General features: G+C 69.2%; 1 protein-coding gene across 5 annotated transcripts; it reads left to right on the top strand.

Annotated features, from left to right (window-relative positions):
- Positions 1-824: 824 nt before the first annotated feature.
- Positions 825-26,351, top strand: LOC142824830 (NFX1-type zinc finger-containing protein 1-like). 5 transcript variants are annotated; one of them, XM_075916588.2, is made up of 14 exons: positions 825-893; positions 1,592-2,967; positions 3,472-3,628; positions 4,333-4,458; positions 5,638-5,783; positions 6,702-6,836; positions 6,922-7,012; positions 7,272-7,401; positions 8,670-8,789; positions 9,218-9,372; positions 10,363-10,508; positions 11,925-12,035; positions 18,799-18,894; positions 20,249-26,351. In XM_075916588.2, exons 2-14 carry the CDS (start codon positions 1,612-1,614, stop codon positions 23,537-23,539), a joined length of 6,060 nt encoding a protein of 2,019 aa, XP_075772703.2. In that variant the 5' UTR covers positions 825-893; positions 1,592-1,611; the 3' UTR covers positions 23,540-26,351. The 5 variants fall into 5 exon arrangements, with proteins under 5 accessions (XP_075772703.2, XP_075772707.2, XP_075772706.2 ...); XM_075916589.2 differs by having other exon boundaries at positions 832-893; positions 1,595-2,967; XM_075916592.2 differs by lacking the exon at positions 8,670-8,789.
- The last annotated feature ends 686 nt before the right edge of the window (positions 26,352-27,037 follow it).

Below are 27,037 nucleotides of genomic sequence, written 5' to 3'. Positions count from 1 at the left end.
TTTATCCCTCCTTCCTGGCCTCTTCTTGGCTGCAGCAGGTCACCTGGCCCATGGCCTATCCCTGTGTCCCTGCTGGCAGCCCTCAGGTATGAGTCACCCTCATGCTTTAGGTGTGTCCTTGGCCCATTGAGTGCCATTGTCCCACAGGGCCTCGCTGATTAGCATGTCCACAGGCCGGGCTCTGCCCAACGCTCAACCACATGCAGGGAAATATCCAGTATCCACACAGATTACAGATTCCTAACTCCACACACAGACACTCTACAAACACATGACCAGCGTACACAGGATCAGCAGACAGTGAGCTTCTATTCAACACCCCACATGGCCCCTTTTATACCATTTGTGGGGCCAACACCCCCCCATGGGTGCAGCAGTGATCTGGCTGCTCCCCTCAACTTCAGAAACGTGACAGGGTTGCCTGGGCCCCTCGTCTCCTCTCCCCCCCGTCCAATGTCCCCCCCCCTTGCTGGGGTCAGCTGGGCCAGTCGCCGGGGTCTCCCCACTGCAGCCCCTGCTCTGGGCCGGGGTCACCAGGGCACCAGCCGACGGGCTCCGGTTCATGGAATCCTAGAACCATAGGGCTGGAAGAGACTCAGGAGTCGTCAAGTCCAGCCCCCTGCTCTAGGCAGGACCAATCCCAACTAAATCAACCCGGCTGTTCTCTGCAACAGCAAACTCCCTCCCCCTTGTCACATTAACCAGTAACGTCCGGGCACTGAGCCCCCTGCGTGCAGCCCCCTGAACCCCCAAAACTCACTTCCTCACAGGCCTGCATTAGGACCCAGAGGGCACCCGGGCAGGAGCGGTAAGTTTCTATTTCTCAGCTCAGCCAGAGCAGCACCAGGGCAGGACGAGAGCTGCCAGCAGGACCTGCCTGGCTCAGCAGCAGGGTAGGTGCCAGGGCTGGGGTGTAGGGAGGCGGGCGCCAGCCTGGCAACGTGGGGATCGTATTTGCTCTGGGCGCTCGGTTCTGTTGCCTGTGATTGCTACTGTCCTGTGGTAACTCCGTGTGCGTGCCTCAGTTTCCCTGGGCCGATACCTAGAGGGTGATGGGAATTTTGGGCTGGTGCTTTTTGTAACCTGAGCCTGGGAGGGGAGTGTGACCAAGGGACCTCTTCTGCCAAGGAAGCTGCTGGGTCAGGCTGGGCTGGCTTGGGGGGCAGGGAGGGGGGCAGGGCCTGGCTCCGCCCCCCGCCCCCTCCCCAAGCTGGGCTGGGCTGGCTGCCCCTGGACTCTGTGCTGCACCATGTCCCTGGGAGCCCCCCTGGCTGCGGGGGGGGGTAGGGCCGGGGCACTGGTAGGCAGAGGGGTCGACTGTCCGTCTGGGGACAGCGCCGGGCAGGGACGGAGCGGAGCCTGGCAAGGGGCTCAGGCCCAGGATGTGACCAGGGGTTCGGGGCGCTCAGGGCAGGGGCGGCACCTGGCATAGGTCTGGCCCTGCCCCCCGCGCGGAGTCCGCAGGCCTGGGGGCGCTAGGAGGCCGCGCTGGGGGTCCCGTTCTGCTCGCTGGAGCTGGGGGGGCCGTGGCTCAGCCCGGGCCGGGCGGGTCCTGGGGCTCGCTCTGCAGCGTCGCTTCCTCTGCTCGCAGCAGCGCCCCCGCGGGGAGCCATGTCGGGCCAGAAGAGGCCGTGGCCAGCCTGGCCCGACCAGGCCTGGGAGCCGGGGTCGCCGAAGGCCGCCCGGCTCTCCCCGGAGCCAGGGCCCTGCCGCAGGACGGATCCCGGCGCCATCCTCAGTGACGTGGAACGGCTCTGCGACCACAGCCCCCAGCAGCTCCTGCCCTTCCTGCTGCAGCACGACCACCAGCTGGGGCAGGTGATGGACAGCCCAGGCCTGAGCCCGGCCCAGGTGTACACGCTGCTGCGGGCCCTCAAGGCGGCGGTGGAGAGCGCGGGGGACCGGGAGCAGCTCCAGCCGGTCCTGGCCCTGGCGCTGCAGCCAGCGTTCGCGCTCCGGAGCCTGCTGGGCTTCATTGCCGAGCTGGAAACCTTCCAGGCCCAGGAGGGGTGGATCTCCCAGGCGGTGATGGAGGACACGGTGGCCGCCCTGCACCACCTGCTGACGGCCTGCCCCGAGCAGACCCGGACCCTCCTCTGCCACCCCGTGGACCTGCTCTTCGCCGCTGTCCAGAGACTGCGGAGCCGCGGCTTCCAGTTCACCTGGATCATCCAGAAACGGCTGCACGACACCAAGCGCCTGGCGGACGCGGCCTTCCCGCGGCACAGCGAGCCCCCGGCCACGCCCGCCTGGCGGGAGGATTTCCACGCCATCCCCGTCTTCCCCACCCCCGAGGAGCTCTTCGTGGGCGCGGGGCCCGGGCTGCAGCGGAACCGCCCCGTCGGGCCGTTCGAGAGCGCCGCCGCCTACCTGGACACGCACTTCCGCCTGCTGCGGGAGGACTTCGTCCGGCCCCTGCGGGAGGGCATCTCGGCGCACTTCTCCCTGCCCAGCGTGTTCGGGGGCGCCGGGCGGCCGAGGGGGCAGCTGCGGCTCTATCGCCATGTGCAGCTGGTGAAGGCGGGGACCTCCCCGGCGGGGGCCGTGTACCTGGCCCGGCTCCCGCGCGGGGCCGCTCCGGCCTCCTCCAAGCGGCTGCTCAGCGGCTCCCTCACCTGCCTCATCTCCGACGACTGCGCCCAGGTGCTGTTCGGCACCGTGGGAGGGGGCAGCCGGCAGGAGCCCCCGCGGGGGGCCGTGTGGCTGGACGTCAGGGCCAACCACCGCGACCTCCTGAGGCGGCACCTGGGCCGGACCAGCTTCACCATGGTGGAGTCGCCGGCCTTCTTCGAGTCCTACCGGCACGCGCTGGAGGGGCTGCAGGAGATGGACCCGGCCCGCGTGCCGTTCCGCCGCTACGTGGTGCAGTGCCGCACCTCCATCCTGCCGCCCGCGCACCTCGGGGACCACGCGGCCTTTGACCTCTCTGGCCTGCGGCCCCCACAGCCCCCGGGGGACACCGCCGAGGTAGGTCCGGGGGGGGGGTCTGTTCCCTGCACCGCCGTGGCCTTGGGCAAGGCGCTCTGTGCCTCAGTTTCCCAGCAGCAACACGGGGAAGCCAAGAAACTCACTGAACCTCCGAGTCTGGTCGCGCTTTGCGCCCCGTGCGGGGAATCCAGGCCCGGCGACTGGCCATGGGGGGGGGGCTGAGCTGGGGGCATCAGTGGGGGAGGGGCGAATGGGCTGAACTGGGGGCGGAGGTGAGGAGGTGATTGGGGAGAGGGGCTATGCTGGGGACAGGATCAGGTGGGGCTGAGCCAGGAGTAGAGGTGGGGGCGGCTGAGGTGGGGCAGAGTTGAGCTGGGGGGTTGAGCTGGGATGGAGGTGGGGGAGTTTGAGCCAGGGGGGGCAGGGCCAGATGCCGTGGCGAGGGGCATGTCTGCACCTGGCGCAGTCCCCCGCCTCCGCGCTGCCCCTGTGCACGTGTGGGGCTGTGGGGGTGGCCAAGCACACGCCGGACTCGGCTTGCAGGGGCCCGGGAGCGCGGGGGACCTGAGGGCAGTGAGCCCGGGCGACTCCCACGTCTGGGCTCCAGAGACGTTTCCGCACTTGGACGAGTCGCAGATCCTGGCCATTCGAATGGCCCTGAGCAGGGAGTTTGTGCTGATCCAGGGCCCGCCGGGGACAGGTGAGTGGCCAAGCGCCCTCGGCCCCCCGCCCCCCCCCCGGGGCTCCCCGGGCCTGCTCCTTGCCCCTGCCCCTGCCCTCCATACCCCTGACCCAGCTGGGGCCTTCCCCAGCCCCTGCCTGCACCAGGCCCTTCCCCTCCCAGCCCGGCCCGGCCCGGCCCGGCCCTTCCCCTCCCACGTGGCTGGTGGCTGGCGTGGGCTCCCCTGGGTGCTAGCCGCAGCCCTGTCGCCCAGCCGCTCCCTGCCAGGCTGTCACCAAGGGGGGGACTGGGCCCTGCCCCAGCTGGCCGGGTCCTTGGCTCCCAGGGACCCAGCGCAGCACAGACTGGTCTGCACAGGGAACAGGAGTGGCCCGGGCAGCCCGGCTTGGGGGGGCAGAACCAGGGCCCTGCCCCCTCCCCCAGCCCAGACACCCTCCCACTACCAGCAAGGGGCCCCGCCCCCTCCTTTGCCCCTTCCCTGGCCAAAGGGGGTCACCTGGGCACCCCCCCGCCAGGCTCAGGTCACAGAGCGCCTGGCCAGTGTGAACGCGCTGGGCCGGGGCAGTGCCCGCGTGGAGCCCCCCCTGGAATCCCCCTCCCCCCCGCTGGAGAGTAGTGCACTGCCCAGGGAAACTGAGGCACGCACACGCCCGGGGTTACTACAGGACAGTACCAATCGCATGCAACCCAAGGAGCTGCACAATCCCCACCTCCTTCCACAGGCAAGACCTTCCTTGGGCTGCAGCTGGTGCAGATCCTGCTGAGGAGCCGGGCGGAGTGGGGGAGGGACCAGAGCCCCCTCTTGGTCGTCTGCTACACGAACCACGCGCTGGACCAGTTCATGGAAGGTGCCTGTGGCTGCCAGGCCAGGCCCTGGGCGGCGCGGGCCTCCCGCAGCCCCTCGCATGGCCAGCGCGCAGCAGAATTCGCCACGGCTGCACCACTGCCCTGCCCTGCCCCTCGGAGGGGTGTGGGGCTGAGTGGCCGTTTGCTGGGCGCTAAGCCCTGGGTCTGGGCGACCCCGTGGCGGGTGCTGAGCCCTGGGTGTGGGTTGGGGCAGCCCTGTGCCGGGCGCTGTGTGCTGGGTCTGGGTAGGGGCGACCCCGTGGCGGGTGCTGAGCCCTGGGTGTGGGTTGGGGCAGCCCCATGTTGGGCACTGGGTGCAGGTCCGGTGGCCTCATAGCGGGTGCTGGGTCCAGGTCTGGGCGGTCCCGTTGCGGGCTCTGGGTCCAGGTACGGGTGGCCCCGTGGCAGGTGCTGGGTCTGGGTCTGGGCAGCCCCGTGGCAGGCGCCGGGTGCGGGTCTGGGCGGCCCCGTGGCGGGCGCTGCGTGCGGGTCTGGGCGGCCCCGTGGTGGGCGCCGGGTGTGGGTCTGTGGCCCCGTGGTGGGCGCTGGGTGCAAGTCTGTGGCCCCGTGGCGGGCACCGGCTGCGGGTCTGGGCAGCCCCGTGGCGGGGGCCGGGTGCAGGTCTGTGCGGCCCCGTGGCGGGCGCCGGGTGCGGGTCTGGGTGGCCCCGTGGCGGGCGCCGGGTGCGGGTCTGGGCGGCCCCGTGGCGGGCGCTGGGTGAGGGTCTGGGCGGCCCCGTGGCGGGTGCCGGGCGGCCCCGTGGCGGGTGCCGGGCGGCCCCGTGGCGGGTGCCGGGTGCAGGTCTGTGGCCCTGTGGCGGGCGCCGGGTGCAGGTCTGTGGCCCCGTGGCGGGCGCCGGGTGCGGGTCTGGGCAGCCCCGTGGCGGGCGCCGGGTGCGGGTCTGTGGCCCCGTGGCGGGCGCCGGGTGCGGGTCTGGGCAGCCCCGTGGCGGGCGCCGGGTGCGGGTCTGTGGCCCCGTGGCGGGCGCCGGGTGCGGGTCTGGGCAGCCCCGTGGCGGGCGCTGCCGCTCTCCCTGCACAGTCCCATGGCTTCGAGCCCTGAGCCATCCTGTCGCTGGGCTTGGCGAAAGGCCAGGTCCGCCTGCCTCCCGCCCCCACGGCGCCCAGTGGTCCCAGGCCACGTCGGCCTGGCTCAGCCCCCGCCTGCCTCGCCCCCCGCAGGAATCCTGCGCTTCCAGCCCTCGGGCGTGGTGCGCATCGGGGGCCGGAGCAGGAGTGACAAGATGGCCACCTGCTCCCTGAGGACCCTTCGCCGGCAGCAGCTGCCGAGACTCCTGGGGGCCGCGGAGAAGCAGCAGTTCGGCTCGGTACGTCGCCCGCGCGGGCAGCTGGAGCCTGGGCGTGGGGTGGGCACTGGGCTGGCCGGGCTGCTTCGCCCCCTCCTGCATCCCCGGCATTCCCCGCACACGGCGCTGCCGGACGGGTAAGGGGGGGCCTGCCCTGAGCTCACACGCAGGGCGCTGCCCGGGGACGGGGCTCACCAGTGCTTGTACCCTGAGCCGGGGGGGCTGCCCCGCCCCTTGCCCCCAATCAGACGGCTGCCCCGTGTCCCGAGCCGGGGGCTGCCCCGCCCCCTGCCCCCAATCGGGCGGCTGCCCCGTGTCCCGAGCCGGGGGCTGCCCCGCCCCTTGCCCCCAATCGGGCGGCTGCCCCGTGTCCCGAGCCGGGGGCTGCCCCGCCCCTTGCCCCCAATCAGACGGCTGCCCCGTGTCCTGAGCCGGGGGCTGCCCCGCCCCTTGCCCCCAATCAGACAGCTGCCCCGTGTCCCCAGCCGGGGGCTGCCCCGCCCCTTGCCCCCAATCGGGCGGCTGCCCCGCCCCCTGCCCCCAATCGGGCGGCTGCCCCGTGTCCCCAGCCGGGGGCTGCCCCGCCCCTTGCCCCCAATCGGGCGGCTGCCCCGTGTCCCGAGCCGGGGGCTGCCCCGCCCCCTGCCCCCAATCGGGCGGCTGCCCCGCCCCCTGCCCCCAATCGGGCGGCTGCCCCGTGTCCGCAGCCGGGGGCTGCCCCGCCCCCTGCCCCCAATCGGGCGGCTGCCCCGTGTCCCCAGCCGGGGGCTGCCCCGCCCCCTGCCCCCAATCGGGCGGCTGCCCCGTGTCCCGAGCCGGGGGCTGCCCCGCCCCCTGCCCCCAATCGGGCGGCTGCCCCGTGTCCCCAGCCGGGGGCTGCCCCGCCCCCTGCCCCCAATCAGGCGGCTGCCCCACGCCCGCATCCCGTTTCCGCCCCAGGTGCTGAAGGCCCTGCGGAAGCAGAAGAAAAGCATCACCTACTGCGCCGCGGTGCTGGAGCTGCTCCGCCGCGGGATCCTCTCGGACGCGGAGCTGGCGGCGGAGATGCACGACGATCACCTGGAGCACTCCTGGGTGAGGGGGGGCGTGGACCCAGCGCCAGGGCGGGGCTCCCCGGCCCCGGGCCCCGTCTCAGCGCGCTCTGCTGGGCTCTCCACAGCGGGCGGGGCGCTGCGACATGCTCGGCTGGCTCAAGATCGACCCGGCGCCGCGGAAGCTGCCCCAGCCCCAGGGCAGAGCCAGGAAGGCAGGTGGGTGGCCGGGCAAAGGGCGGGGAGCTAGGCAGGGCTGGGCGGGGTGGCTGTAGGGGGCAGGGCCCGTCCTTCAGCCCGAGGGGCCCTTGGAGGCTAGAGCCAGACACCCCGTCCTGAGGGGCCGGTCTCTGCCAGGCCGGGCCAGGCACTGTGGGCTCCCAGCCTGCTCGGGTGGCCAGATGGCAGGGGAGGGGCTGCGGGGCGGGGGACCAAGCCCCACAGCTGGGCACATCTGGCCTCCTGCCCCTCGGCCCAGGCCCGGAGGAGCCCTGGCAGTCCCACCGTGATGAGCGGGCCCTGGATGACGAGGACGACGTGGGCCCTGCCGAGCGGTGGCAGAGCCTAGCGGAGGAGAAGTTTGCCTACGTCGTCCCCGCGGAGGGCAGGTAGCGCCCGGCCCCGGGCCTGTGACAGATCAGCACGGCCCCGGCCGCCCGCCACAGCTGGGCTCCATGGGCAGGACGGGGACGCTGGGTCTGGCTGGGAGCCACCACCGCCCCCTCCGGCAGCCATGGCGAAGCTCCGGCCGGCCGGGCGGGGACGTAGGGTGGGGGCTCAGCCCTCAGCCAGCGCTCGCCCTGCCCCTGCCCCAGCCGTGCCCCGGCCTCCTCCGGCTCCTTTCCCTGCGCCGAGCCCTCGAGCCTCCCCCCAGCCCCTCCACACCTGGGGCTGCCAGGTGTCCGGCTCAAGCTGCACAGTCCGGCCCTTGAGCGCTCTGTCCAGGAACCTCACCGAGGAGACACCGGCCAGAGGCACCGGGCGCTTTCCCGCGAGGCCCGTTTCATCGTTACCAGGAGCAGCGGGACGGCGCCGCGACCTGCCCGGCTGGGCAACGCGCTCGCGCCCGTCCGCGTGTCTGCCAGCCAGGCGGTGCGCAGCTGCGCGAGGGGGGCGGGGTGGGATGGACTCCCCCCTGTGCCCCGCCGGGACCATGCGCGGGACGGGCAGTGCCCCCGGTATCTGTGTGTGCCTGGGCCCACCCTGCTCCCCGCGGGCCAATTCACCCCCCTCCCCGATACCTCCCAGCCAGCTCCGCTTCCCCCGCCCCTCTCCCAGCCAGCCCTGCTCCCCGCTGGCTGGTTCACCCCCCCGATCCCTCCTGGCCAGCCCTGCTCCCCCCGCCCCTCTCCCAGCCAGCCCTGCTCCCCGCTGGCTGGTTCACCCCCCCGATCCCTCCTGGCCAGCCCCGCTCCCCCCGCCCCTCTCCCAGCCAGCCCTGCTCCCCACGGGCTGGTTCACCCCCCGATACCTCCTGGCCAGCTCCGCTTCCCCCGCCCCTCTCCCAGCCAGCCCTGCTCCCTGCCAGCCAGTTCCCCCCCATCTCCCCCAGCCAGCCCTGCTCCCCGCCGGCCAGTTCCCCCCCATCTCCCCCAGTCAGCCCCGCTCCCCCCTGCCCCTCTCCCAGCCAGCCCTGCTCCCCGCCGGCCAGTTCCCCCCCATCTCCCCCAGCCAGCCCCGCTCCCCCCCGCCCCTCTCCCAGCCAGCCCTGCTTCCCACCAGCCATCTGGTAACCCTGTCTGCGCCAGGCAGGGGAGAGCTGGGGCCGGGCCCGGGGCCCCTGGCTGTTCGAACGGGGCGGGGAGCCCTGTTACCAAGGGGGGGGGTCCTCCAGAGCAGGACGTGCGGCTCAGTCACTGGTCAGCCTCTCCCTCAGCTCGGGCCACGAATGGACGCGCAAGTGCCTGGAGGAAGGCGACATCATGACGGACGAGGACCTGGCGCACGTCAGAGACGTCGGGGAGCTGCGGCTGAGGGATCGCTGGCGGCTCTACAGGTCTCCCTGCCCCCGCGGGGCCTCTCCCCGCCGGCCCGGACCTCTGGGAGAGGAGGGGCCCCGCCAGCCTCCAGCCGCAGGACCCCGGGCGCGCAGGAGGGGCGGTTCGCACACCAGGCCGCCCTCGGGTCTGCAAGAGCCACAGCCGGGGCACGGGCCCCAACAGCTCCGGCTGGAGCAGGCCCTGCTCTTCGTGGGGGGGGGGCACTGGGTGCGTGAGCGAGGTCCTTGCTCTCCGTGCAGGCTGGACAGGCCGGCCTGGGCTGCGGCCTGAGACCTGCGGGAACGTGAGGCAGGCAGGCGGAGCCGGACGGCCCCCGGGGGACGAATCAGCCGCTGAGCTCCGGGATCCCACAGCCCTGGGGCCAGGAGCCGCCCTGGGTGGGCTGGGTGCCGTGACCGGGGCCCCTCTCCGGCTCTGCACGCAGGAGGTGGATGCTGGCCTACGAGCGGGCGCTGACGGAGAAGCTGGCGGAGAAGATGCAGGAGTACGAGACGCAGGCAGCCCAGCTGGCGGAGCTGACCTTCCAGGAGGACCTGCGGGTGCTGGAGCGTAGCCAGGTCATTGGCATGACGACTACAGGTGAGACCAGTACCACCCTCCCCGGGGCCTGGCCCGCCCTCAGCCACGCAGCTCGCCGGTCCCTGCAGGCGGGCAGAGGAGACCCCGCCCGGGCGAGACAGGACCAGCCCCAAACCCAACCCAGCCCGCTTTCTGGGACCGAAACGGCCCCGAGCCGGCTCCGGGCTGCACCCACGTGGGGCCCTCAGCCGTGTCAGCAGCCTGCATCCTCCAGGGCAGGGCCCAGCTGCCACTGCTGCACCCACGTGCCCACAGGGCAGGGCGAAAGGGCTGTGCCCAGAGCGTATGGGCCCTGTGCCTCCGGCGGGGCTGCTCCAGTTCCCGGAGACCAGCGCTAGAGATTCCACAACCCCCCGGCAACTTATCCCAGCGTTTCACCCCCCTGACAGGCAGGAAGTTTTCCCTAGTGTCCGACCTCAACCTCCCTGGCTGCAGTTTGAGCCCCTTGCTGCTTGTCCTGTGCTCAGAGCCCAAGGGAACAAGTTTTCTCCCTCCTCCCTGTGACGCCCTTTTAGATACTTGGAAACCGCTCTCATGTCCCCTCTGTCTCCTTTCCAAACTGAACCAGCCCGATTGCTTCGGCCTCCCTCCTCGCTCCTGTTCTCGGGCCTTTCCTCATTCTCGTTGCTCTTCCCTGGACCCTCTCCAGTTTCTCCTCGTCTTTCTGGAAATGCGGGGCCCAGAACCGGACCCAGCGCTCCAGCTGAGGCCCAACCGGCGCAGAGCAGAGCCAGAGCCCCTGCCTGGCAGAGCAGCGCCCCCCCCCCACTGGTCCCACTCATTTTTTCCCCACCCAAATGCAGAATAAATGTTGTTCTGTGGCTGTGCACCACCAGTAGAAACACCTGTTGCCAGCTGGGGGCGCTCTGCTGGGCTGCTGGGCGGCCCCCCCAAGCGCTCGGTGTCCAGGGAACCCTGCCCCACACGGGGGACCCCCCCGCCAGGCTGCCCTCTCCCCGGGTGCTCACGCCCTTTGCTCCTTGCTGCCAGGGGCTGCCAAGTATCGGAAGCTCTTGCAGAAAGTCCAGCCCCACACGGTGATTGTGGAAGAGGCGGCAGAGATCCTGGAAGCTCACGTGCTAACCTCTCTCACGCCGGCCTGCAAACACCTCATCCTGATTGGAGATCACCAGCAGGTAAATGCACCAGCCCCGTCCTCCAAGTGCCGCTCCTGCCACAGCTACCCTCGCGCAGCCCCAGGGATCCCATCCTGCCCGTGGCACGCCCCCCGGCACGCTGCACAGGCCCAGGACACGGCCCGTGGCACGCCCCCCGGCACGCCGCACAGGCCCAGGACACGGCCCGTGGCACGCCCCCCGGCACGCCGCACAGGCCCAGGACACGGCCCGTGGCACGCCCCCCGGCACGCCACACAGGCCCAGGACACGGCCCGTGGCACGCCCCCCGGCACGCCGCACAGGCCCAGGACACGGCCCGTGGCACGCCCCCCGGCACGCCGCACAGGCCCAGGACACGGCCCGTGGCACGCCCCCCGGCACGCCGCACAGGCCCAGGACACGGCCCGTGGCACGCCCCCCGGCACGCCGCACAGGCCCGGGACACGGCCCATGGCACGCCCCCCGGCATGCCGCACAGGCCCGGGACACGGCCCGTGGCTCGCACCCCGGCACGCCGCACAGGCCCAGGACACGGCCCGTGGCACGCCCCCCGGCACGCCGCACAGGCCTAGGACACGGCCCGTGGCACGCACCCCGGCACGCCGCACAGGCCCAGGACATGGCCCGTGGCACGCCCCCCGGCACGCCGCACAGGCCTAGGACACGGCCCATGGCACACCCCCCGGCACGCCGCACAGGCCCAGGACACGGCCCGTGGCACGCCCCCCGGCACGCCGCACAGGCCCAGGACATGGCCCGTGGCACGCACCCCGGCACGCTGCACAGGCCCAGGACACAGCCCGTGGCACGCCCCCCGGCACGCCGCACAGGCCTAGGTCACGGCCCGTGGCACGCACCCCGGCACGCCGCACAGGCCCAGGACATGGCCCGTGGCACGCCCCCCGGCACGCCGCACAGGCCCGGGACACGGCCCGTGGCACGCCCCCCGGCACGCCGCACAGGCCCGGGACACGGCCCGTGGCCGGCCAGCCCGTGACACCGGATCACTGGCTGGGAGCAGCACATGGCTTTGGTGGGAAAGTTGAGCCGTGGGCGGGCACCTTCCTTAGAGCGAATCCACCAATGCAGGAGCTGAACGTGCTCAAGCAACTTTGCCCTTCTGGGAAGTGGCTGGTTGCTCCTTGCTCTGCGGTGGGCACAGCAAAAGCCCCCCTCTCCCCCGCCCAGGGCTGTCTCGTGGCAAAGCAAAACCTCCATGCCCCTCCTGCCAGCATGGTGTGTGTGGGGGCGACCCCTGTGCCAGGCCCCCTGGGAATTCCCTGGGCCGTGTCCATAGTCTGGTCGAGGCAGCCGCCATGGGGTCCCCCAAGGTGCGGGGTCTGGGTGGCCCCCCCGAGCTGTCCTACAGCTGGGACAGCTCCACCCCGCCCCGTGGCTGGCCAGGGCGCACACCCCACTGGCTCCGTTTTCCAGCTGCGGCCCAAGCCCGCCGATTACACCTTGGAGAAGAAGTTTTTCCTGGGCATCTCCCTGTTTGAGCGCATGATAAATAACCAGGTCCCCTATGTGCAGCTGCTCTACCAGGTGGGTGATGCTGCCGTGGCGCGGGGGGGCGGGGCCTGAAGGCTGGACCGGTCGCTCCCCACTGCCCCACGCGGGTGGGGCAGGAAGGCACCGAGGCAGGTTTGTCATTGAAGGAAGCCCCTGAACAGTCGGCGCCAGATGCCTCCGAGCCGCCCTGCGCTTGTACCGGGGCGGTCGATAGCGCCGAGTCACTGTTGCCCCCAGGCTGGCCACAGAGCTACGCCGAGGTGCCCAATGTTTGCAGGCAGAAATGAACAGTCTGTGCTACAGCCTGCACACACGGACTCACGCGCTCATGACACGGCCCGCATGCACTGACACGTTAACGACACGGCCCGCACGCACGGACTCACGCGCTCATGACACGGCCCGCATGCACCGACTCACGCGCTCATGACACGGCCCGCATGCACCGACTCACGAGCTCGCAACATGGCCCGCATGCACTGACACGTTAACGACACGGCCCGCACACACGGACTCACGCACTCATGACACGGCCCGCACGCACGGACTCACGCGCTCATGACACGGCCCGCATGCACCGACTCACGAGCTCGCAACATGGCCTGCATGCACTGACACGTTAACGACACGGCCCGCACGCACGGACTCACGCGCTCACGACATGGCCCGCATGCACCGACTCACGAGCTCGCAACATGGCCTGCATGCACTGACACGTTAACGACACGGCCCGCACACACGGACTCATGCGCTCATGACACGGCCCGCATGCACTGACACGTTAACAACACGGCCCGCACGCACGGACTCACGCGCTCATGACACGGCCTGCATGCACTGACACGTTAACGACACGGCCCGCACGCATGGACTCACGCGCTCACGACATGGCCTGCATGCACTGACACGTTAACGAGTTGGCCCGCACGCACGGACTCACGCGCTCACGACACGGCCCGCATGCACCGACTCACGAGCTCGCAACATGGCCTGCATGCACTGACACGCCAATGACACGGCCCGCCCACACAGACTGACACGCCAACGACACGGCCCGCACGCACCAACTCACGCACTTACAACACGGCCCGCATGCACCGACTAACATGCTCACGACACGGCCCACATGCACTGACATGTTAAAGACACGGCCTGCACGCACGGACTGACGTGCCAACGACATGGCCCGTACGCACCAACTCACACGCCAAAGACACGGCCCGCACACACGGACTGATGCACTATAGATATGGCCCACACGCACTGACTCTCATGCCCATGACCTGGCCCGCATGCACCAACTCACGTGCCGATGACACGTCCCACATGGACTGACTCACACTCGAACAGCACGTCCCACCAACGACTCGGCCTGCGCGCACCGCCTCACGCACCGACTGACATGCTGATGACACGTCCCGGACACGCCAATGACATGGCCCACGCACCGACTGACATGCTGATGACACGTCCCGGACACGTCAATGACATGGCCCACGCACCGACTGACATGCTGATGACACGTCCCGGACACGCCAATGACATGGCCCACGTGCCGACTGACACTAACAACACGCTGGGTGCTGCCCCTTGGCCTTTCCTCCCGCACTCCCTGCCGCGGCCTCGCCTTCTCCGCTCGCACCCAGCGCCTGTGGCGCTCAGTGGGCGCCCGTCCGGTGCTGGGGGAGGCAGCCACACACGGCAGGGCCTCGGTCGGCGCTAGCGGCTCTGGTGCCCAGACACACGGACTTGCAGACGGACGCCTGCTTGTGAAACGGCCGGTTCCTGGCAGCGTGACTCCTGCTGACTTTGCTCCAAGCCCCAGGCCCCAGCGTCAGGCGCGTCCTTCCTCCTGCACCCGGGAGGCGCGGCTTCAGCACGGAGCCTGTTCTAGGCGCCACACGCGCAGCCAGGCCACGGAGCCCAGCTGCCCTCCCTCGGACAGAGCTGAGCAGCCCCCTTCGATGCCTGCCCCCGCCCCCACCGGTCAGCGGCTGCTGGGTGCAGAGCCGGCCCCCCGCAGTGCTGTGCAGCCCCTCCGGCCCCTGCCCCTTCGGTCCTGGCTGGGGTCCTGGACCCAGCCCAATGCCACGTCCGCCATGAGGCCTGCCGGCGATAGCCCTGAATCCCGGTGTCGCACAGGCAGGCACGGGGCAGATGCCGGAGGGCAGGGAGCAGGTCACAGCGGGCGGAGCGGTGGGATCACACTGCATCACTGGAGAACACGCCCTGGGGACGAGTGGGCCACGTCACACACGTGCACGGCCCCTTCGCCCTAGCGGAGCCCCCAAAGGGAACAGAGAGTCCGGGGCTCCCCTCCACGTGCCCCCCAAGGCCAGGACGGACAGTGTCGTAGCCGGGCACAGCTGGGAGTGTCCCTCCGTGCCCCCCTCTGCCGCCAGTGGCTGAACGGCCGGAGCTGAAGACCGGTGGCACGGGCCTGGCCCCGGCGACCGAGTCAGCTGGCCAGTTCACCGGCTGGCTGCAAAGCTTCTTCCTAGCAGGGCAATGGGCCCACAGCTCATGGTGGCCCGTCCATGGCTGCAGCCGCCCCCTGCTTCCCCAGGACCTCGTCCAAACAGAGCCCAGGGTGCTCTGGGCTGAGGCCGTGTACCTGAGCCCAGCATTGCTGGGGGCTAGTGCACCGCGGGGCGGCCCCGTTGCAGGCAGCTGCACCCCTTCCGGCTCCCCTGCAGCAGACACGTTTCCAGAACAGCTGCAGCCTCCAGCCCCAAAGGCAGCCAACTAGCCCAGCGCAAAGAGAATCAATAGGTCAGGCAAACGCCCCCTGTCCACACGGCGCCATGCGCTGGGTCACGCCGACGGCCCCACCCGGCAGTGGGGAAGAGAGGCGCTGGGCAGCGGCGTGGGAGGGCTGTGCCGTGGGCAGACAGCGGGTGCAGCGGTGGGTTGCAGTGGGGAAGAGAGGCGCTGGGCAGAGGCGTGGGAGGGCTGTGCCGTGGGCAGACAGCGGGTGCAGCGGTGGGTTGCAGCGGGGAAGAGAGGCGCTGGGCAGCGGCGTGGGAGGACTGTGCCGTGGGCAGACAGCGGGTGCAGCGGTGGGTTGCAGCGGGGAAGAGAGGCGCTGGGCAGGGGCGAGGGGCGGCTGTGCCGTGGGCAGACAGCGGGTGCAGCGGTGGGTTGCAGCGGGGAAGAGAGGCGCTGGGCAGCGGCGTGGGAGGGCTGTGCCGTGGGCAGACAGCGGGTGCAGCGGTGGGTTGCAGCGGGGAAGAGAGGCGCTGGGCAGCGGCGTGGGAGGGCTGTGCCGTGGGCAGACAGCGGGTGCAGCGGTGGGTTGCAGCGGGGAAGAGAGGCGCTGGGCAGAGGCGTGGGAGGGCTGTGCCGTGGGCAGACAGCGGGTGCAGCGGTGGGTTGCAGCGGGGAAGAGAGGCGCTGGGCAGCGGCGTGGGAGGACTGTGCCGTGGGCAGACAGCGGGTGCAGCGGTGGGTTGCAGCGGGGAAGAGAGGCGCTGGGCAGCGGCGTGGGAGGACTGTGCCGTGGGCAGACAGTGGGTGCAGCGGTGGGTTGCAGCGGGGAAGAGAGGCGCTGGGCAGAGGCGTGGGAGGGCTGTGCCGTGGGCAGACAGCGGGTGCAGCGGTGGGTTGCAGCGGGGAAGAGAGGCGCTGGGCAGAGGCGTGGGGCGGCTGTGCCGTGGGCAGACAGCGGGTGCAGCGGTGGGTTGCAGCGGGGAAGAGAGGCGCTGGGCAGAGGCGTGGGAGGGCTGTGCCGTGGGCAGACAGCGGGTGCAGCGGTGGGTTGCAGCGGGGAAGAGAGGCGCTGGGCAGCGGCGTGGGAGGGCTGTGCCGTGGGCAGACAGCGGGTGCAGCGGTGGGTTGCAGCGGGGAAGAGAGGCGCTGGGCAGAGGCGTGGGAGGGCTGTGCCGTGGGCAGACAGCGGGTGCAGCGGTGGGTTGCAGCGGGGAAGAGAGGCGCTGGGCAGAGGCGTGGGAGGGCTGTGCCGTGGGCAGACAGCGGGTGCAGCGGTGGGTTGCAGCGGGGAAGAGAGGCGCTGGGCAGAGGCGTGGGAGGGCTGTGCCGTGGGCAGACAGAGGGTGCAGCGGTGGGTTGCAGCGGGGAAGAGAGGCGCTGGGCAGAGGCGTGGGGCGGCTGTGCCATGGGCAGACAGCAGGTGCAGCGGTCGGTTGCAGTGGGGAAGAGAGGCGCTGGGCAGAGGCGTGGGAGGGCTGTGCCGTGGGCAGACAGCGGGTGCAGCGGTGGGTTGCAGCGGGGAAGAGAGGCGCTGGGCAGCGGCGTGGGAGGGCTGTGCCGTGGGCAGACAGAGGGTGCAGCGGTGGGTTGCAGCGGGGAAGAGAGGCGCTGGGCAGGGGCGTGGGGCGGCTGTGCCGTGGGCAGACAGCGGGTGCAGCGGTGGGTTGCAGCGGGGAAGAGAGGCGCTGGGCAGAGGCGTGGGGCGGCTGTGCCGTGGGCAGACCGCGGGTGCAGCGGTGGGTTGCAGCGGGGAAGAGAGGCGCTGGGCAGAGGCGTGGGAGGGCTGTGCCGTGGGCAGACAGCGGGTGCAGCGGTGGGTTGCAGCGGGGAAGAGAGGCGCTGGGCAGCGGCGTGGGAGGGCTGTGCCGTGGGCAGACAGCGGGTGCAGCGGTGGGTTGCAGCGGGGAAGAGAGGCGCTGGGCAGCGGCGTGGGAGGGCTGTGCCGCGGGCAGACAGCGGGTGCAGCGGTGGGTTGCAGCGGGGAAGAGAGGCGCTGGGCAGGGGCGTGGGAGGGCTGTGCCGTGGGCAGACAGCGGGTGCAGCGGTGGGTTGCAGCGGGGAAGAGAGGCGCTGGGCAGCGGCGTGGGAGGGCTGTGCCGCGGGCAGACAGCGGGTGCAGCGGTGGGTTGCAGCGGGGAAGAGAGGCGCTGGGCAGGGGCGTGGGAGGGCTGTGCCGTGGGCAGACAGCGGGTGCAGCGGTGGGTTGCAGCGGGGAAGAGAGGCGCTGGGCAGCGGCGTGGGAGGGCTGTGCCGTGGGCAGACAGCGGGTGCAGCGGTGGGTTGCAGCGGGGAAGAGAGGCGCTGGGCAGGGGCGTGGGGCGGCTGTGCCGTGGGCAGACAGCGGGTGCAGCGGTGGGTTGCAGCGGGGAAGAGAGGCGCTGGGCAGCGGCGTGGGAGGGCTGTGCCGTGGGCAGACAGAGGGTGCAGCGGTGGGTTGCAGCGGGGAAGAGAGGCGCTGGGCAGGGGCGTGGGGCGGCTGTGCCGTGGGCAGACAGCGGGTGCAGCGGTGGGTTGCAGCGGGGAAGAGAGGCGCTGGGCAGAGGCGTGGGAGGGCTGTGCCGTGGGCAGACAGCGGGTGCAGCGGTGGGTTGCAGCGGGGAAGAGAGGCGCTGGGCAGAGGCGTGGGAGGGCTGTGCCGTGGGCAGACAGCGGGTGCAGCGGTGGGTTGCAGCGGGGAAGAGAGGCGCTGGGCAGCGGCGTGGGAGGGCTGTGCCGTGGGCAGACAGCGGGTGCAGCGGTGGGTTGCAGCGGGGAAGAGAGGCGCTGGGCAGAGGCGTGGGAGGGCTGTGCCGTGGGCAGACAGCGGGTGCAGCGGTGGGTTGCAGCGGGGAAGAGAGGCGCTGGGCAGAGGCGTGGGAGGGCTGTGCCGTGGGCAGACAGCGGGTGCAGCGGTGGGTTGCAGCGGGGAAGAGAGGCGCTGGGCAGCGGCGTGGGAGGGCTGTGCCGTGGGCAGACAGCGGGTGCAGCGGTGGGTTGCAGCGGGGAAGAGAGGCGCTGGGCAGCGGCGTGGGAGGGCTGTGCCGTGGGCAGACAGCGGGTGCAGCGGTGGGTTGCAGCGGGGAAGAGAGGCGCTGGGCAGAGGCGTGGGAGGGCTGTGCCGTGGGCAGACAGCGGGTGCAGCGGTGGGTTGCAGCGGGGAAGAGAGGCGCTGGGCAGAGGCGTGGGAGGGCTGTGCCGTGGGCAGACAGCAGGTGCAGCGGTGGGTTGCAGCGGGGAAGAGAGGCGCTGGGCAGCGGCGTGGGGCGGCTGTGCCGTGGGCAGACAGCGGGTGCAGCGGTGGGTTGCAGCGGGGAAGAGAGGCGCTGGGCAGGGGCGTGGGGCGGCTGTGCCGTGGGCAGACAGCGGGTGCAGCGGTGGGTTGCAGCGGGGAAGAGAGGCGCTGGGCAGGGGCGTGGGGCGGCTGTGCCGTGGGCAGACAGCGGGTGCAGCGGTGGGTTGCAGCGGGGAAGAGAGGCGCTGGGCAGCGGCGTGGGAGGGCTGTGCCGTGGGCAGACAGCGGGTGCAGCGGTGGGTTGCAGCGGGGAAGAGAGGCGCTGGGCAGCGGCGTGGGGCGGCTGTGCCGTGGGCAGACAGCGGGTGCAGCGGTGGGTTGCAGCGGGGAAGAGAGGCGCTGGGCAGGGGCGTGGGGCGGCTGTGCCGTGGGCAGACAGCGGGTGCAGCGGTGGGTTGCAGCGGGGAAGAGAGGCGCTGGGCAGCGGCGTGGGGCGGCTGTGCCGTGGGCAGACAGCGGGTGCAGCGGTGGGTTGCAGCGGGGAAGAGAGGCGCTGGGCAGAGGCGTGGGGCGGCTGTGCCGTGGGCAGACAGCGGGTGCAGCGGTGGGTTGCAGCGGGGAAGAGAGGCGCTGGGCAGAGGCGTGGGGCGGCTGTGCCGTGGGCAGACAGCGGGTGCAGCGGTGGGTTGCAGCGGCTGTCAATGCCCCACGGCGCGATCTGGCGGCGGCTTTGGGGGATGCGCCCGTCTCCGCATCGCAGGCCTAGCAGCGACCAGTGGGGGAGGCGGACCCGGAGCCGGGCGGCGGTTCCAGCAGCAGCGCTCCCAAAGCCGCCCCGCTGGCTCTCAGCCCTGCGCCCCGTTCCTGTCCCGACAGCACCGCATGCGCCCCGAGATTTCCCAGCTGCTGGTGCCGCTCTTCTACAAGCGGCTTGAAGACCACGCGGCCGTGGCGGACTGCGAGCCCATCAAGGTGGGTGAGGCACGAGCAGAGTGGGGAAAAGCGGCTGCCAGCCCCCGCAAGGGTGGTGGGGGCGGGACGGGGGCGCTAGCGCGGCTCCTCAAGGGGAGTCTGATTTCTTAGCCGCGCCCCACTCAAGCAATTAACAAGCCCAAGGTCCAATGAGAATCCGGCTACAGGGCTGGCTTCTCCCGGCACACGGCCCAGGCTGGGTTAATGACCAGTCTGGGTCCAGACGAGGGATGTACCATCCCGTTGACTTGGCTGCCGTGTTGTTTAGCCGCTGAACCGAGGATAGGAGGCGAGTGGGGGATGCTCCAGCCCCGCTGGTTAACCAGCTGACCCGTCACAGCCCTAGTCCGGGGGAGCCAGCAGCCTGCCGGGGAGACCCTTGGGTCCCGCGAGGGGTGTTTGTGAGCCCCGTCCGGTGGCCCTGCAGCCCTGCCCAAGGCCGGCTGGTTGCCTTCGGTTTCGTGCCATGCTCGTTGGTGGAGCTGGCTGGGGAAGGCAGAGAAACCCGCCCGGACGTGCCCGGGGAGCGGAGAGAACCCAGGGGAACGGCCCCGGCCAGGGTGGGCTCCCGCCTAGGAGGAGACATTTCGAACTCCCCACCCACGCACGTGCGGGCCCAGGCCTGGCGGGGAGCTGCCCGTGGCTGAGACACGCGCAGAGGGGCGCTCTGGAGGGAAAACAAACGCTCGGGGAGCCCGGAGCACAAGGCCCCCTTCCTCCCCACGGTCGCCCTCCGCGCCGTGGCTCTGACGGGTCGTTCTGAGCTACTGCCCAGGTGTGGCCGGCAGCAGCCGGACGTGGGCCTCGAGCCCTGGCTCTCTGGGAGATGACCTGCGAACAAGCAAAGCCCAGTTCACCTTGGCACAGAGTTCTGGACGTGCCCTCGCCCGCAGCCGCCGGTCGCAGGGATGGGAGCAGGCATCTGGTTAAGCAGTGACCCAGTAGCATGACCCTCGCCAAGCGATGCTCACCGGGTAATGGTTAACCGGGCCCGGCAGCAGCCCCCTTGCCCGCTGCGGGGGTGGGGGCCGGCGGAAGCCGGGTTTAAGCGGTTAACTGAGTTTGCAGCGCTAGCCAGCAGCAAGCCAGGGCTCCCCCGGGGACAGAGGGGACGCCCCGCGCAGGAGCAGCAGCTGGCGTGTTGCCGGTGCTGAAGGGCTCCCCATTTCCTCCCCGTGGCTGGTCTGACCGCACCGGTCCCCGGTATAGCAAGGGGGTTAAAGGCTCAGCAGGGGCTGTTGGCTGCTCACAGTGGGTGGCTGCTGGCTCCAGGCACAGGGCGGGTGAGACCGGCCGCTCCCTGCGCTCCCGGGACTTTACCAATGCCGAGCGTGCCGCCTCTCTCCTTCTGCAGGGCGTGGGGAGCAGCGTCTTCTTTGTCCAGCACACGGCGGCCGAGAGCCGCAGCGCCGACTCCGAGAGCTACAGCAACAGGTTTGAGGCCTCCTTCCTGGCCTCGCTGAGCAGATACCTCCTGCACCAGGGCTACGCCGCCAGCCAGCTCACCGTTCTGACCCCCTACCACGGCCAGGTGCTGAAGATCCGTGGGCTGATGAAGAGCAGCGGCATGGGGGACGTGGCTGTCCACGCTGTGGACGACTTCCAGGGGGAGGAGAACGACATCGTCCTTCTCTCGCTGGTACGAAGCAACAGGGAAGGGCGGATCGGTTTCCTCCGGGATAAGAATCGGCTCTGCGTGGCTCTGTCACGGGCCAGGAAGGGCTTCTACTGCGTGGGGAACCTGGCCGGCATCGCCGCGGGGTCCACCAGCCAACTCTGGAAAGAGATTCTGCAGCTCCTCCAGGGCAAGAAACTGGTGGGGGAAGGGCTGACACTGGTGTGCCAAAATCACCCCGAGACCAAGACGGTGGTGAAGGAGAATTCGGACTTCAGCAAAGTCCCCGACGGAGGCTGCGCGCTCCGGTGCCAAACCCGGCTGGAATGTGGCCACCCCTGCCCGCGCCGCTGCCACCCGCACGACCGGGATCACAGCTTGCACGTCTGCCAGCTCCCGTGCCCCACGCTGTGCGAGCTCAACCACCGGTGTCCCAGGAAGTGCCATGAACCTTGCCAGCCTTGCTCCGTGGCTGTGGAGAAAGTCATTCCAAAGTGCGGGCACAGCCAGACGGTCCCCTGCCACCTGCCGGCCGACCGCTGGGTCTGCCAGGAGCCATGCCGGCAGCTGCTGGAGTGTGAGCACCCGTGCAGGCGCAGCTGCGGGGAGCCCTGCAGCCGCTCCAAGTGCGTGGAAATGGTGGACGTCACGCTGCCCTGTTCCCACGGAACGAGAACCGAATGCTACAGGCAGAAAACGCCTCTCAAATGCCTCGAGACGTGCAAGCAGGAACTCGAGTGCGGACACCACTGCGGAGGGAGCTGCTTCGAGTGTGTGCAGGGCCGGCTGCATGCCCACTGCCGTAACAAGTGCACCAGGGTCCTTCTGTGCTCGCACCAGTGCCAGGAGGCGTGTTTCGAGAACTGTCCGCCGTGCAAACGAAAATGCCCCAACACGTGCAGGCACAGCCGCTGTGATAAGACCTGCGGGGAGATCTGCTTTCCCTGCGTCCAGCCCTGCTCCTGGAAGTGCAGGCACTACCGGTGCACGCGGCCGTGCTCAGAGACGTGCTCTCGCCCCCGCTGCGACGAGCCCTGCCAAAAATCCCTCACGTGCAGCCACCCCTGCGCAGGCCTCTGCGGAGAGCCCTGCCCGCCCAAGTGCCGCACGTGCCACCGCGGTGAGCTGCAGGAGATATTCTTCGGCACCGAAGATGAGCCGGACGCCCGTTTCGTGCTCTTAGAAGACTGTGGGCACATTCTGGAGGTGCAGGGCCTGGACCGGTGGATGGATGGCGAGCCAGAGGGGACGGAGGCCCAACACGTCCAGCTGAAGCTGTGCCCCAAATGCGCGACGCCCATCCAGCACAACACGCGCTACAACAACGTGATCAAGGGCATCCAGCAAAAAATCAAGGATATCAAGCTGAGGATTCAGGGGAGCAGGGAAGAACTGGAAGCTGGAAAGCAGCAGCTGCTGCTCCGGCTGAGCAGCGACCGAGACCTCGTGGCCTGGGCTGGCATGGAAGGAAGGATTGCGAGCGCTGCCTCTCGTCAGAGCCTTCTGGATTTGGAGAACACCCTCAATTTCCTGGCGAGTCTCTCCAGGCTGAAGCAGCAAGCGAAGACGTGCACGGCGGCGCGAGAGCGCAATTTGCGCAGGCAGATCGAGGCGGTGGAGAGCTGGCTCAGCAGGAACCGACACGCCTTCACGGCCCAGCAGCGCAGGGAGTGCAGGAGCGAGATCAAGAGGCTCTCGTACCTGGGAAACATCTTCGAGCGGCTGAGCGGCTACGAGGGCAGGTCGGCCGAGATCGGCCCCGGCGCCCGGGCGCTCGCTAACGAAGCCGTCGGCCTCCTGCAGCAGCAGGCGCCTTTCACCCAGCGCCAGGAGGAATCGCTCCGGTGGCTGCTGGAGGAGATTGAGGAGCAGCTCCCTGCGGCAGGGCTGCGGCTCTCCGAGGCCGAGCGGGTCATGATAACAGAGGCCATGCAGTTCGGCAGAGGCCACTGGTACCGGTGCCCTCAGGGCCACTTGTACACGATAGGGGAATGCGGCCGCCCAATGCAGCAGAGCAGCTGCCCGGAGTGCGGCGCTGCCATCGGGGGGCAGGCCCACACCCTCACCGCGGGGAACACGGCCGACGACCACATCCTGGCCCCAGCTACGCCCGAACCCCGGCTACAGGATAGTATCTTAGCTCTGCTCAGCCATCCGCCAGGGTCAGCCAGCCTCTGCCCCTCCGGCCCGCCCCCTTGGGCGCCCAGCCCCCACCCCCAGCCTGACTCACTGCCCGGCCCCCACCCCCAGCCCGACTCAGTGCCCCCTCGGGCGCCCGGCCCCCACCCCCAGCCTGACTCACCGCCCGGCTCCCACACCCAGCCTGACTCACCACCCCCTCCGGTACCCAGCCCCCACCCCGACTCTCCTCAGACGCCCAGCTCCCACCCCCAACCTGACTCACCGCCCCCTCAGGCACCCAGCCCCTTCCCCGACTCTCCTCAGGTGCCCAGCCCCCACCCCCAACCTGACTCACCGCCCCCTCAGGCACCCAGCCCCTTCCCCGACTCTCCTCAGGTGCCCAGCCCCCACCCCCAACCTGACTCACCGCCCCCTCGGGTGCCCGGCCCCCACCCCCAACCTGACTCACCGCCCCCTCGGGTGCCCGGCCCCCACCCCCAACCTGACTCACCGCCCCCTCAGACACCCAGCCCCTTCCCCGACTCTCCTCAGGCGCCCAGCCCCCAGCCCCAACCCCAACCCGACTCACCGCCCCCTCGGGTGCCCGGCCCCCACCCCCAGCTGGACTCACCGCCCCCACTGGCTCCCGGCCCCCACCCCGACTCACTGCCCAGCCCCCAGCCCCAACCCCAGCCCGACTCACCGCCCCCTCGGGCGCCCAGGCCCCCTCCTCAGCTGGTCTCGCCAGCCTTTCCACCCCACTCCCCTCCAGCCCCCTCGGGCATTGACCTTGCTATGCTCCTGCCCGCTCTCGGGAACCGCAGGCCTCGAACCCGGGTCCAGGCGCGTGCCAGGCAAGGGCCCTACTTCTTGCGCCAGCCTGCGGCGAGGCGGGGAAAGCGGCGCTAACACCCCGCCCCGAGGTGGCTGGTCAGGGACAGCCAGCAGCCCCCCGCCCTGGCTCCTCACAAGCTCCCTCCCCCCGCTGCCGGCTCTGGCTTCCCGCCCGACGCGGCCTTGGCCCAGGGTGCGACTCTTGTGCCCGACCCTGTTCTGGGCTCCGGCCCGGAGGCGCTTTGCTCAGCCCCAAGTCTGGCAGGACGTGCTGCTGCACCTGACCGGAGCATGGGCCCTGCTGGGCCCTCCGCTGCCCCCCAGGAACACGCTGCTGCCCTCCAGGCTGAGAACCAGGCTGGGCCCTGCAGACGGACCCTGGCTCCCTGGGGGAGCCCAGCCCAGCACGCTAACTGGGAGGGCTGATAACTGGGTCCTGGCCCGGCCTCCCCCTGCTCCGAGCCGCATCCCCACACGCTGACCCGTGGGGCTGCTTCCCTGCGAGCGTTCGCTACCCCAGTGACGAACTGCCAGGGAACGCCGGGCTCGGCCCCTTCCTACGGCACCCGGTTTGGACACTCGGCCGCCGCCACGGCCTGGAGAAACGTCCCACTGCCCCGTCAGCCGTGGCTCCATCGCCAGGAGGCATTCAAGGGCACGGGCGGACTCCTGCCAGCGTGGAGGCCTTTCTGGATCAGGGTTTCAGGGCAGGCGCCAGGCTTCGGGAACAGCCCAATGCAGGGAGCCTCGGTCTCCATTCGCCACCTGCCCCAGGCAGACCTCAGACTCGAGGCAGGCTGGCTCTGGCCAAGCCGGGCACGTAGACGCGGCCAGCCCCGCAGGCATGTGACCGTGCCAGAGCGAGGACACCTCCCTCTGCTGTGGAGCGCAGGACACGGTGTGCAGGAGTCTGACCAAAGTCTCCTTCGGCCGCACCTCCGGCTCCAGGGGATGCTCTCGGAAGCCCTTAGCCCTCCCCGCGTCTGTCAAGTGCCCTGTAACTGCGCAGCCCGCCGGACAAGCGGGGCCGCGACTGACTCGGGACCGGGGTCGTTTCATGGCTTTCTCCAGAGCCCAACGTCGCACTCCAGGGTGCAGCCTGGTCCAGTGAGGGGCCTGATTGTTCACCTGCCCCGCAGTCTTGGGTGCCTCGAAGCTTCACTGTGGTAGCTCCCAGCCTGAGCATCTCTGAGGGGCCAAGTCCTGGGCCAGCGGCTCTAGCGCCCGCCAGCTGCCAGCCACACTCCTTGGTTACTAAACTCCCAGGCCACCTGTGTGGGGGAAGTTCGGCTCAGCATGAGCGAGAGCCTGGTCCAGGGCTATTCTATAAATCCACTTCCGCCCTGCCCGGCGACTCCCCGGCCACCTGCCCCCAGCTCGTTTCTGGCATTTTTATCCCATGCGCTTAGATTCCAAAGCAGAATGGATCCAGGGCCACAAGCGTGGACAGCCCCCGCTATGGCACAGAGGTAGCGCTGGAAACCGTATAATCCACTGGCCGTGTGTGCGCATGGATCAGGGCTGCATTTGAACTTCGATGTAAACCTGTGCTACGAGGGCAGTCAAGGGACTTAATGGCCCAGTACTCAGGCCGATGATCTGTGAATAGACGGGTTTTTCCTGGAAGCCTGGGCTCAGGGGCTGTGGTGGGTCCTACCAAGACATGTAGCCAAGTCAGCTGATGCGAAGCCCCATCTTGGAGGTTGCACTTTTCCATGGAGAGTGAGAGAAGGTTTAACCGAGCACAAAGGATTCCCGCCTTTGCCTGTCCCGTGTAAAGGCGGGAGACCAAACAGGGGTGGCTGTCAGTCATCAGGCACCCCTGCTGACCACTCAGGGTGGCTGCTGGAAACATCCGAGACTGGCCACGGGGAGGACTGAGCCCAGCCTGGGAGGCTGTCCGGTCTGTAATGCAGCTTCTCAGAATAACTGAGGGTGCAGGATTCCATGTGTGGTGGCGCGTCGGGGGCCCCCGTCTCCTGCCCCCCCGTAGTGGCACGAACAGACTCCGCCAGCCAGTAGAACAGGGGAGTTTATTGCTTCTCCAGGGTACAGCCCAGCACAGATGGAATCTGGTTCCAGGGCAGGCCTAGGATGCCTCAGCCCCCCTTGAGAGGGGGGAGCCTGGGCCCCTAAATCCCAGCCCCTTGCTTAAGCTGCCTCCTCCATGATCCCAGACAAACTAAAAACCTCTCTTCCAGCCCTGCCCCCCAGCCAGGTGCTGGTCTCCGCCCCCCTCCCTGGGAGGCTGAGCCTGGGTGTCTGGGTTAATCCACATTTGGGAGAGTCAGTGAGAATCTCCCATCCCAGCGCAGGGGGACCCGGGTCACAGAGTAGACAGCCCCCCCTGCGCCACCCCATGTAACCAGTTTCTTAATGTATGAAGCTTCGCTGGCACGTTGTGGTTTATTTTCGCTAGTAACCCTGCATTGTTCTTGTCATGATTATGAGGGTTAGCCAGCAGCCTGGGGATTAAGGGGTTAACTACACCTAGCCAGGTGGAGTGACCAATAGGAATGTAGGTGGGATTTTTCAAACTGGGACAAAGGAATTTGGGTTTTTTTCTCTTCTCCCTTTTGTCTCTCTGAGAGTTCTCTGCAGCTACAGAGAGGGACAAGCATGTCTCTCTCTCTCCAAGACACCAGTCTTCATTTTCTGTAAGTAGGGTGAAGTTTAGGCAGTTTCGTTAGGTTTTATTGTTTTAAGGGTTGGGTATGGGATCTGAGATCTGGCACTGCCTAAAAGATGTTTTGGCTTTTCTTTGTAACTAAGTTCTAGGCCCACGGAGTTTCTCCATGAGTATATTTTGTTACCTTCCTCTCTAGTCATTATACTTGCAACCAGAATATTGTTGTAATAATAAAAGTTCTTTCTTTTCTTTTCTTAACCTGGCAGTGGTTAATGGTGTGCCCTGATTTTTGTTTTAGGGGGAAGATTTCCCAAATGATCTTTCCCCTGGTTTCTTTAGCAACATTTGGGTGGTGGCAGCGGAAGTTTTATTCCCAAGATCTAGGTTTTTAAGATCTTGGGGGAAGTTTTATACCAAAGCCTGGTAGATAAGGCTTTGGGGTACACTTGCTGACCCCCACTTCTGCATTTATCATGCCAGAGTGGGGAAGGAGTCATGACAGTTCTAACCGTCACGGCTACTTCCACCCTACTGTTGTACTTAATAAAATCCCTTTTGTTCATTAACAAACCCCGTGTGAGCGATTGTTACCGAGGAGGGGGATAGAGGGTCTGTGCATCTCTTTACCCTGAGAAAGAGGCGAACGGGAGCTCACCTTGTAGGAAGTGCTGCCCAGGGCGAGGTGGATTTCTCGGGGGCTCAAGTCTCACTGAGGCTGTGCCCTTAGGTGCCAAGGCCAGTCCCTGTGGTGGAACCAATCTCAGCGTCCGTGTGAGACTGCAGAGGCTGGGCCCCATCTGTGTCGGGGTGGGGAGGCTGGCGGGCCTGGCTGGGCAGGACAGAGGGGTGAGGGGCACCCAGGAGGGCCGGGAGGTGGGCTTGGTGGCATTTCAGCCATCCAGTGAGGGTCACAAGGGGTCCCAGTGACCGGACCCATCACTGCA

The sequence above is a fragment of the Pelodiscus sinensis genome, chromosome 2 (assembly GCF_052426305.1).
Source record: "Pelodiscus sinensis isolate ZL-2025 chromosome 2, ASM5242630v1, whole genome shotgun sequence".
Taxonomy (NCBI): domain Eukaryota; kingdom Metazoa; phylum Chordata; order Testudines; family Trionychidae; genus Pelodiscus; species Pelodiscus sinensis.
The sequence above is the reverse complement of the archived record's forward strand: the minus strand, read 5'-3'. Positions and strand labels throughout refer to the sequence as shown.

Bases quoted from the DNA above. Each gene is read 5' to 3' on its own strand.
- LOC142824830 (XM_075916588.2), top strand. From the start codon at position 1,612: ATGTCGGGCCAGAAGAGGCCGTGGCCAGCCTGGCCCGACCAGGCCTGG. The intron at 12,036-18,798 runs GTGGGTGATGCT...CTGTCCCGACAG, and splicing joins ATGTGCAGCTGCTCTACCAG to CACCGCATGCGCCCCGAGAT. The intron at 18,895-20,248 runs GTGGGTGAGGCA...CTCCTTCTGCAG, and splicing joins CGGACTGCGAGCCCATCAAG to GGCGTGGGGAGCAGCGTCTT.